Source organism: Sander vitreus, chromosome 17 (assembly GCF_031162955.1).
Source record: "Sander vitreus isolate 19-12246 chromosome 17, sanVit1, whole genome shotgun sequence".
Taxonomy (NCBI): domain Eukaryota; kingdom Metazoa; phylum Chordata; class Actinopteri; order Perciformes; family Percidae; genus Sander; species Sander vitreus.
The window spans coordinates 1,266,461-1,278,043 of record NC_135871.1 but is presented as its reverse complement, the minus strand read 5'-3'; the positions used below and the strand labels follow the sequence as shown (position 1 = coordinate 1,278,043).

Genomic DNA, 11,583 nt, shown 5'->3' with positions numbered 1-11,583 from the left:
CACAGTCATGACACATGAACCCTAACCATAACTTGTCATGACAAAAAACGAATGCCATTTACTAAAAGAAGCGTTATGTCATAAACGTTTATGACTTGTTTATAATGTTTGACACGTTCATGACAGTGTCATGTCACTCTTATGTAGATACCTTCAAGTAACCAACTATTGTCTTTATTTTAAGCATAATGCCGTTCTGTTGTCTTTTTTATTATTTTTCATTCTCTCTTGTTTGTTTTGGTGGCTTGAAAAAAAAACACACCACGGGAGCGGGATGGGACAGGCGTCATTGTTCTGCGATTGGGACGGGACAGGAGTTTCTTGTGAGAGTGGGATGGGGACAGGAGTGCAAATCCACTCCCATCTCACTGTCTACTTCTCACCTGTGTTCAGTGTTGTCCTTTGTGTGTGAAGTGGAATCAGTTCAGTAAGAGAAAGAGAGAAACCTGTGGATGGGGGAATGGATGGATGCAGGGAGGAACTTACCTGGGGGGCACAGGCAGCTGTGGGGAGCCTCCCTCGCCTCTCGGGTCTTCGGTAGTCGCGCTGCAAGCTTCTGCACGAGAGAGAACAGAAGAAAAATGTTAGCGCTCACTAGGCCTGAAACAATTATTACATAACTATAACTTTCAACATAATACGCAGTAAGAGAGAGTCAGAAAGTGTTATGTGGGGGGGGGGCATTAAGTCAGACTCAGTGGTGAGTGAAACCGAAGCAGAGGGACAGACACAGAGCTGTAGCTGAGACAAAGTAGAACACTTTTTAACTCATTACCTTTATCGGTTATCAGAGAAATAAAACGCTGACATAGATTTTTTTTGTGAACTAGTTTTTTGTTGTTGTAACAAACAAGTTGTTATAACTTTTAAAATAACGACGGCCATAATTTGAATCTCCCTCAAATAAAAATGATGTAAACCCTGATCCTGTTAAAAGCACCACTTCTGTCAATGTGTTAACTGACACGCAGCATGTAACAATCTAACGTCTAATGTATCAACAATCCACACAACTAACTTTATGCACTCATAACCAAATGTGTGAGGCATGCGTGCGTTCATTTGGACTAAAAAAGGTGGTGGTGATCTTAGTTAGCAATTTGACAACACTGTAGTCTCCAAAGTATGTGTGAAGTATGTGAACCTCATAATTAAATACAAAATCAGGAGAAAACTGCAAAAAGGTCCTCTTTTTGAAAGAAATAACATTCCACTAGGCTGGCTATGGGCCTGATATAATATATGGTCTATTGGTAAAGTAGCATTGATCACTTTGAGGAGGGGGGGTACATTTGTCCCCACCGGTGGTAAAAATAATTCAGCAGAGGCAGGAATATGTAGACCACAAAGGGGGAAATCCTACACATCCCCCACACAACAATACCTTTACATTACAATTCCATTCCTATGTTTCGGTCTATTCCTTTCTGTATTGGTCAAGTATTGATTTCTTTAATCTATTTTTGAACTGAATGATATTGTGGCTCTATTTGATGTCATTGTTCAGTCCATTCCATAAGGTCGCCCCACAAACGCTTTTAACAGCAGTTCGCACAAGAGCTTGTTTGAACATACGTTGTCATCTTAGATGATATCCCCCGTCTCTTTCATTAAACATTGCACGTATGTTACATGGTCAATTATTGTCTTTAACTTTAAACATAAATGCAATCTTTCTGCACATATCCAAGTGTGACAGTTGACCTCATTAGATAAACAAAAGCCTGCATGGGATTTGACCCTGAACAGAATAGAAAACCATCTGAGGACATTCTCTGCGGCATAGCAGTCAGTCCCAGTGCTGGTGGTTACTAGCCGGGGAATGCCAGCGGGGGCTGTTTAGAGGCCTGCAACAGGTGCTGAAGGGATGCTAGGAAGGCGCTGTCATTCGGAGCACGGCTGCAGTATTCTGGGTACAGCCTCATTTACCCATCATCCGGTTTGTGGGAGGACGGTGTGGTGGCGGCGCCTGCTGCCACACAGCTGATTTTAAAGGACAGTTTACACCCAAATCAAAAATACTTATTTTTACTCTTATCTATAGTGCTATTATCAGTCTAGATTGTTTTGGTGTGTGTTGCCCAGTGTTGGAGATATCTGCCGGAGAGATGTCGGCTTTTCTCTCTAACATAATGGAACTAGATGACACTCTGCTTACTGTCGGATTTCTTTGTTGCTCAAAGCGTCCAAAAAAAACCATTTTAAAAACTCAACAGCCTTTTGTCTTTCCAGAAATCGCCAATCTTTACGAAATGATTTAGTACCAGTACAGCTTGGCAAAGAGAGATAAGTGAGGAGTCACAGAGAAATTGACAATAACATTAATTTTTACATGTTTCATCATTCAGAACATTTATCTGCGTCTGTATTTCCAGATTGTAGTGTGGATCATTGATTGATTTAACCTGATTCTCATGTATCACTGCTTGACAGATCATGTATGCTCCATTCAACTGACATGGTTTTAAAGCTATTGTTATCCCAGTTTTGCTCTCCAAACATGTCATAACATTCCCATATTTAGATCAGGGAAAGGGCCACGGCTCGAACCAGGGATCATTATGGGGAAATGTTTTAGTGTATATTGACGTCTGAACACGTCTCTAGCCTGCCGTTAGAGAGTGGGCCAAACATGAAGTCTCTGAGGCATTCTTGTTGTTACATTACAAGAGAAATTCAAACCCTGCTTACTTTTAAACCTCTTGAAACCTGGCAAATTACTGCATAAAGCGGGTGTGATCGCGATTGTTTCGTAAAGTTATCAAAATTGTTGGATGGCGCCTGAACCCAATTTCGCAGGGGAGTTTCAGATGCTATGTCCAATAAGCATTTAGTTTGAAGCATATTGATGCCTTAATAAGCATACCAGCTGAAGAGAAACCAAATGTAGATAAAACATCTTAAAATAAATGTACATGTATGTCCTACAGGCCTTCTGTGAGTATTTCATTCCATAAGTATGGCGTTAGCTATGAAACACACTCTTAAAAATCTACGGATGCCTCAAAATAGCCAAGGATTCCAAAGTTAAGTGCTCTCGTCATTCAAAAGTCCCATGCGGAATCAATTGTAGGACTGCACTCTCGGGTACACATTTCCCTTAACCCCACTTTATATTATTCACGAATACTTCCAGGAATTCATTTGGTTGATACTGGCAGAGCCCACTCACAACTGGAGAAGTCTTTAGTAAGACTAATGCAGAGAGGCGTGCAGCCAGAGCTCTCTATGGCCCAACCTGAAGCAACAGAACTGAAAGACACACTCTACGCACTAGATCATGGAGATAAAGCAGAGTGTGGACAGCTGTAGCAGTCAGATCTAACAAAAAGAGCTGCACCTAAACCATATCAACGCTCACAGCAGAGGCATGGGATGACCATACTTCACTTTTACATTCTCCTACAGTCTAATGACTGTGCTACCTAAATCAGAGATCTTTAACAGGGGGTCCAGGACCCTTATGGGGTCCTTAGAGTTACCCCAGGGGGGCCACCAAGTTATTGTTTAATCATTTTTAATTTTACCCTCCAAAAGTTAAAATTTGTCTGAAAATATACATAAACATGACTCCAACACATTATTAGCAAAGATAAATCGGCCTATTTGTGATTTGTTTATTTATTTATTATAAATAACATTGATGACATGCTTATTGGCCTTGTAGGTAAAGTGGCCACTAGCCATCCACAGATACAGTTAAGCTGTCCTACATGTATGTTTAACATTAAAACATGATGTATAAATATATGAATATGTCAATAATGATTGTAATACCTTAGTATTGTATGCACCATAAAAATGTATGTATAAAAGCTTTAGGCCACCCTACAGTTATTGTATGAGATTCAGTTATATATTACACTGGGCCTACAATAAGTAGTAGGGGGTCCCTGCCCCCTCAGCTAAGGGGTAAGGGGTACATGTAAATGTAAAAGTTAGCTAATCCAGACCTTTCAGCACAAAAAACCTAATGGATTGATTGATTCTCATGGTCCACTGTGCTTTAAGTTGTGTTTTCCTTGTCTCCCGTTTTCTGTGTTATTTCCACTACTGACTCCTGCTTTATTTTAGTTGCTACTGTGGGATTTGACTGCAGCTGATTTATCAGGTACACTATTAGCACATGGGTATCATCAATCACGCAGTCATATAGCATTTAATACTGTATCACGAAATGTCTCACTTTCCTTCTGGACAGCGATGTGACTTTTTCATTTAGAAAACCCTTAAATTTGCTCGCTTTATGCCTTTGCAATATCTACAACTGTCAGCAGGCCTGTTTAGTCTCAAACTCCACTGTAATGTATCATTCAGGTAGGCGAAGAAGTGACTCAGTGTGTGTGTGTGTGTGTGTGTGTGTGTGTGTGTGTGTGTGTGTGTGTGTGTGTGTGTGTGTGCAGCCATCACTAACTGTGCTCTGACGAAGTGCAGAGGTGGCTCGGCCACTTCTACTTGAGTGTGCTGTTTGCATTAGTCTGTCCGATTAGCACATGGTTAATTTATACACACACACACACACACACACACACACACACACACACATACACACACATCGTAGAGGATGCAGACATGTATTTATTTGTGTTTGTGTTGTGTGAATGCGTAGACCTGGTGCTTTGGGTGACAACTCTGTGGGGAGCAGAGTGAGGAAACCAGGGCAGGGGGAGACTATATTTTTTACGTTTCTACACCTCACAACATGGCCTCCAGCTCCCATCATGCCTCTGCATTTACTATGTGCACCAGGCATCTACCAGGTCTGCAGAGAGTCTTTTGTGGTTCATTGTAAATGTTAAAGGGGCCAAGTTTGGGGCGAGATAACGACGGAGGGAGGGGGAGGTGGGGGCTGTTTTCAGGGGTGTTGTGAAGGTTATGGCAGTTGTTTTGGGGGAGGTACAATTCAATTCCAGGACCTCCCAGAGCTTATTCTTAACTTGGACACCTGTTGAGAATTTGCAGTTACGAGGGGCCGTAAACCTTTATACATGCTATTTCTTTTTTTTTTCTTCAATCTGCACAAAAACAGTAATGTGAAAAACAACAAGGGGACATTTTTTTTTTCGATGGACAACGATTCGTCCATCTGGCAACCCTTCTGTGTAGTGTCTCCCGCTATAGGCTGCCAGACAGGTGTCATGTCATGGTTATGACGGTGTTATGTCAGTCTTATGCACACCCCTTCAAATAAAGTGTTACCAGAGGCTCAATTATTTCCAACGACAGCTGCTCACTGTAGTTTATAACTAATGTTACCTAAACATGACAAATAGTGGGGACTATTTTCAGCGGCGGATTAATCTACATTGGTTTTGGTGACGAAGGAACATGTCACCCAGAGCAACAGTGTGGGAATCATTGATGGGTTTTTAATAGTTGTTTTAAATTAGTTTATTATTTGTATCTGCACAGCCTCATACCCCGTGCACAATAACTGCCAACAAAATTGACTACAAACATTACTCAATCAGCTAATGGATTCTGCTGTGATCCAAATTTGACTGCAATAATAACAACAATAATAATAATAATATTAAGGAGCAACTCTGTGCAGCATGAACAGGGCACATTTTCCATAACAGAGGAAAGCGGTCACCACTGAAGGAGACAGGGAGGTGGATTATGGATAGTGTTAGGTGAAAGTACAACAGACATTTCTCCCTGTCTCTACAAAAGGACACATCTGTGCTGGTGTCCCATTAATAATGACTATGTTTACACGCAGAGCTAAACAGAGAGGCAAGCTGCATCGCCCCAGGCCCGTCTGGAGATGAAGACGGAGAGCTCCTCCTCACTGGGCCCCATGGAGGAGCTCCAGAGCCAGGCACTCACCCAGGACTGCATCCCCAGTAGGGCTGTGCAATTAATCACATTTTTTATCGTGATTACGATTTCGGCTCCTAACAATTACAAAAACAGAGTAATCGAGAAGCACGATTATTTTGCACATAACGTTTTGCAAGTAAACTCTTATTTTTGTCTTGTGTTCAGAATGACAAGCACAGTTTTGCCCCTCCCCTCCTGTTTGTGGTATCTGGTGCGCAAGCAGACAGAAAGAGAAGACAACTCCAACAACATTGTCTGCAACAGTCTTTTATTTTAGACCGACTTCATAGTGCAATTTATCCGTCAAGTTCGAAGAAGCACAAAAAATAACAGATGGCGATGCATACTTTTTTGAGAAAAACATGTGCCCCATAAGTTGAGAACAACGGCTTTAGAAAGTGAATGGTGAATACTTTGGACAAGCGATATACATTCACATCTCGCCACTATTTTACCAGCGCTGCTCTGCAATAAATGCAACATCTTTCCAAAAGTCAACAAGTAATCATCTTAAATAATCGTGACTTCAATATTGACCAAAAATGTTGTTATTATTATGTTTTCCATAATCGAGCAGCCCTAATCACCAGCACCTTTGAGTGGACATAACTGTGTCCTTTAGTACTTCAATTACTACAACTGTATTGCTTTTTAATGTTAAGTGCTGTATTCTCATTGATAGTTATTCAAAATATATCCAATCATCACACGTCATAGCTGTAATGGCCTTGGGCTGTGCATCACAAAAGTGTTTCGGAATAGTTCAGTGAGATGTGATGATTGATAATGGTTTCATGAATGTGTATTCAGAATGGAGCTGGAGACAGGAAATGGTTAGCTTAGCTTAGCATAAAGACTGGGAACAGGATTATAAATTCTTATTAAAATGATTGATATCATCTTCCAAACAAACAGTCTTTTTCGTGATATTTGCAATGAAAAAAAACAAATGGTGAGTGCAATACCTGCCGTCATTCACAACAGTATACCCCACACTGTTAGAAAAGTCCTTAGAAATACGGAATCATATTTTGTGTTAATATGAAGGAATATTCCGTAATGATTTTTCACAGGTGCTTTTTCCGTATTTTCATTTTTGGATTAAAGTCTGTTAAAGGTACAGAAGGTATCATAGGCGTAATTTACAGCAACCACCCCAATTATCAAAACTGGCCAGTGCACCCCCCCCCCCACCCCACCCCATATCTAATAATAGTTTACTTTACATAATTAGAGAATAACAATAAGACATTTGAACCATAAATTGATGCAGAAAAGCACAAATCGTTGCAGAAAATTCACCAGAATGCAGCAAATGAAGTGACTGATATGCTCAAAATTTCAATTTTGCTCAAAAGTGGAGATGTCAATGTTGAACCCAAACCCAAAAAGTGACGCCCTTGGAGGACATACTTTTTGGATTAACAGAAATGTCCGTAAACTTAACAGAAAAGATACTGGTAATTTTCTAAGACATTATCCGTTTTTCTACAGATTAATACCTTTCACTCAAACTGTAGAATATCTTATTTATTCATACTGTAGCACATGTTATTTAATATGTATTTAATCACTGCTTAAGCACTTCTGGTTAAACACTAACTGCATTTGTGCAATGACGATAAAGTTGAATCTAATCACATTTTTTTCTTACATCATATGCTCTTTCTTCTCCTGGAAAGTCTATTATACTGGCCCTAGTGAAAGGGGTCGGGGGGGGGGGGGGGGGGGGTGGGATAAAAGTTAAGCCTAAGCAAACGGAGGAAGGGAAAACAGGTCCCTGGCTGACTTCAATCACGCTGGAAGAGCTTGTTAGTGTAGCTGTGGAAGTGGTCAATGAAAGGGCAGCACAGAGGGCGACTTTAAAGCAACAGATGAGAAAGGCCAGGGAGAGCTGCTCACACGTTATCTCAGGGAAGATGCACACCTGATCTGTATAACACATGGACTACTTGCTGTTAATGCTCAAATTCAGGGACGTGCACAAATGTTGTTGAATTTGTCACTCTCTGACTAAACATACCACTTTTCTAATAACTTCCTAAAGTCTTTATAAATCCTGCCTGGGGGCGTTGTTAATGAGTATTAAAGCATCTATGCTTTATGGATCAGGTTAAAGCAGGCCCGTAGCCAGTCTAGAGGAAGTAAAGGGGGGGTTGTTTTCTCTAAAAGTAGTCTATATACACAACGTTCCACTTACGGAATTGCTCCGGTGTCGCCGGAAATTCCGCCTGATGTCCCTCTTTTATCAATCGTCACCTTCCTCTTTCTTTGTGTTGGCGTTTTAACCTCTGGTGGATTTGTGAGGACTATGGTTAACTGGTCCTCAGATCTCTGCAGGGTAAATCCAGACAGCTAGCTAGACTATCTGTCCAATCTGAGTTTTCTGTTGCACGACTAAAACTACTTCTGAACGTCCACATGTTCCACCAAAACAAGTTCCTTCCTGAGACTATTTAGCAGAGGCACCGTGGCTCCGTACGGCGCTTAGCACCACCCAAGACGATTGTGATTGGTTTAAAGAAATGTCAATAAACCAGAGCACGTTTTCTCCCATCCCAGAATGCTGTGTGAACTCGCCAGACCTTCCTTCGCAGCGCTGTGGAGGAAGGTCTGGCAATGCGAGACTACTCTAAAAGTGGACCTTTTTGCGGTTTTCCCCTCATTTTGTATTTAATTATGAGTTTCAAATATTTCATTTGGGGACTTATTTGCACTTATTTGTGCTGGATTAACGTGTCTGCTGGTATCTTAACTAGCACGCTTTGTGATGTACCAAAAAAATGTACTACAATGTTGTCAAATTGCTTACCAAGATCACCACCACCTTTTTTAGTCCAAAGGAACGCACGCATGCCTCAAACATTTGGTTATGAGTGCATAAAGTTGTGTGGATTGTTGATACATTAGACGTTAGATTGTTACATGCTGCGTGTCAGTTAACACATTGACAGAAGTGGTGCTTTTAACAGGATCAGGGTTTACATCATTTTTATTTGAGGGAGATTCTTGACCGTGGTTATTTTAAAAGACACTTTGTTACAACAACAAAAAACTAGTTCACAAAAAACGGACTTAAATTATGGACCTTTGCCATTGAGGGGGGGTCTTTTGAACCACCCGAATCCCCGACTCACCCGCCTAACTAAACTGTTATAGCGGACAAGTTATTTAACTACAAAAATCTTTTCAAAAATATCAGTCCAATGCAGTAATAGTTCATGTTCACGTTACTCACACAACCATAAAAACAACAAATACATGTCCTTAAAATTCTTATTCCATCAAGACTAAATCAAAGAGTAATGGACTTAGTGTACAGTTATCATCCTTGTTTCCTATGCTCTGCTCAACGTGACATCAACTACAGCTCCCATCTGATGGTTTTCCAGCATAGAGCCTACTACAACTGAATGAAATGGAACCCTTTTTTTAAACTAATATTTCCATTAATGTATCTATTAATAATGATATCAGGGTACCTGAAAGCTTGTTATAAGATTGTCCTACTGTATTTTAATGTATTATCTTCTTTGTCAGGGTAAAAACCAAAATGAAATTGACAAAACAGTTGAGAACTCCCTTTAAAACCCCAGAACCCTATTCATTCATTTCCCCCAAAATCAGACCCAAACCTACATTAAAGACCTGAAAGACTGAAAATATCATTAGATTGCACAAGAAACTATGTCAGAGCCCTAACATGAACCAAAGTCTGGATGTTGATAACACCACGCTTTGGGTAATTAATGGCTTAGACAAACCCATACATGCATCGCCTCTGTAAATGAAGGAGAAAATAGCCCTTAAAATGTATGGGACGTGTTAATTAGGGGCGTTTGTGAAGGTGTTTTCAAGCAAGCAGTTTTTATCTTTTCAAATAAATGGATCCCTGGGTAAGTGCTTGCTGTGTTTCAAGGGACAAAGTAAATATTAATTAAGGGGATTTTATTTTAAGGGGTTGTACCGAGTCCACTTGTGGAATGAGGCTACACTAAACAGTAACTTATAGTTCAATCATGACAAAGCCAAACTATTCTATAGGAACTATTTCTCTTTTAATGTACAAATCTGGTAAGTAGCCTAATATTTTAATAAAGTTTTCCCTCGCCACTGTTGCACCAAATGCTTGCTCTTGGGGTGGGGGGGGGTTGTTGGGTCTTTGTAAATAATATAGTGCGGTCTAGACCTACTCTGATCTGCAAAGTGTCCTGAGATAACTCTTGTTATGATTTGGCACTATGACTAAAATGTAGATGAATTGAATTAATATATCCCCCCTTCATAAGAAGTCATTTTGCTGCTTCTAAAACCTTTAGATTTGGAAGTGAAGCGCTCACCTCGTCCAGGATCTGGTCCAGCCGGCCCAGGATAACGGGCTCCACCTGCTCCAGAGACAACATCCACGCGCCCCGCTGCTGCTGCTCCAGACTTACTATCCGGCTCTGCAGTTCCGAGCTCCGCACGCAAACCACACTGCAAACTCCCATGCACAGAACAGACAGTGCGATGCAAATCGTTACTGCAGACATATCCCTCCAGTTCCTCCACAGCGGCTGCTTGGAAGCCGCTGTGTCACCCGGTTTACCAGCGACTCCCCACCTCTGATTCTCATCCATTTTAGACGCGTAACTCTGGTTTGTATCCACTCGGAAATCCCTATACGCATCAGGTGAAGAGCAGCAGAAGAGGGATCCTGACAACCTGGGAACCTGCAACGCTGGAGCTTGTGACAGGCTGTTGGGGGGGGGGGGGGGGGGAGAAGTTTAGCAGATGTCTATTTTCTTCTTGAAACTGTCTCTAAACTACAACTTTGTTGCACTCAGATGAGCAACTGCATCTCATTTAGAATGCGAGTCACTGTGTAGATTGTGAGCAGTCAGTCAGTGATGTTGCTGGTTCACAGGGACGGACTCTTATTCCTCTTGCGTTCCGCTCCGTCTGTCCCATTCGCTGCCTCTCCTCTGAGCGATCCCGCAGTGTGCCGCAGGGTCAGCCGTCAGTGCGCGTCTCTCTGAAACCCGAGTCAGCCACGCTCTCTCTCTCTCTCTCTCTCTCTCTCTCTCTCTCTCTCTCTCTCTCTCTCCTCTGCGCAGCTCTGGATGCCGCGGGCCCTTTGCTCGCAGTGTATGCCTATGCTCCTCCTCTGAGAGGATTTGGGGTTAAATGCCGGGGCGGGATCCGTGAGCTGTGTTGCTGCCCCCTTTGATCCGCGCACTTGGTGAAGGATATATTTAGGGTGCGCAAAGCGAGGACGCACAGTCCCACAGCCGGCATACTGAACGGCCTGCTGACATTAGTACTCAGCTCCGGACCAAAACAAACGCAGCGCTCTGCTTCCCTTGGTCCGGATCCGGCTCTGTTGGCATCAGGGTCGCTGGATCCTGTCGTGCAAGCTGAGCAAAATCAATAGAACAGAAACCTCAGTTTTCATATCCAGGGACGTAGCACAATATTCTGGGCCCTGTAGAAAGGCATTCTCTATGGGCCCCTCCCCACATCTAAAGCTGTTCATTCTGACATCTTTTTGGGCCCTCCTCATATGAAGGCCCTCCTAATTATCAGTGTAATTATCCCTGAAATTACAGATTTTAAAACTCTAAAAAGTAAAAGTATACAAAAAATCTACTCAATTACAGCAACGTGAGTAATTGCAATTCATTACTTTCCACCTCTGATAATAAGTAACCATTGTCCATCACTATTTCAAAAAAGAAGATTGAATTATGGCTTACAGTTAACTTAGAAGTGTAAGAT

General features: G+C 41.7%; 1 protein-coding gene across 1 annotated transcript in view; it reads right to left on the bottom strand.

Moving 5' to 3' along the window:
* The window catches only part of LOC144532766 (collagen alpha-1(XIII) chain-like), a 12,281-nt gene extending 1,363 nt beyond the window's left edge, over positions 1-10,918 (bottom strand). Inside the window, exons 1-2 of the mRNA XM_078273702.1 lie at positions 10,167-10,918; positions 487-556 (exon numbers count right to left, since the gene is read on the bottom strand). Of these exons, the coding sequence (XP_078129828.1) occupies positions 487-556; positions 10,167-10,445 (349 nt within the window). The 5' untranslated portion in view covers positions 10,446-10,918. The remainder of the gene's footprint in view (positions 1-486; positions 557-10,166) is intronic.
* Positions 10,919-11,583: the final 665 nt, after the last annotated feature.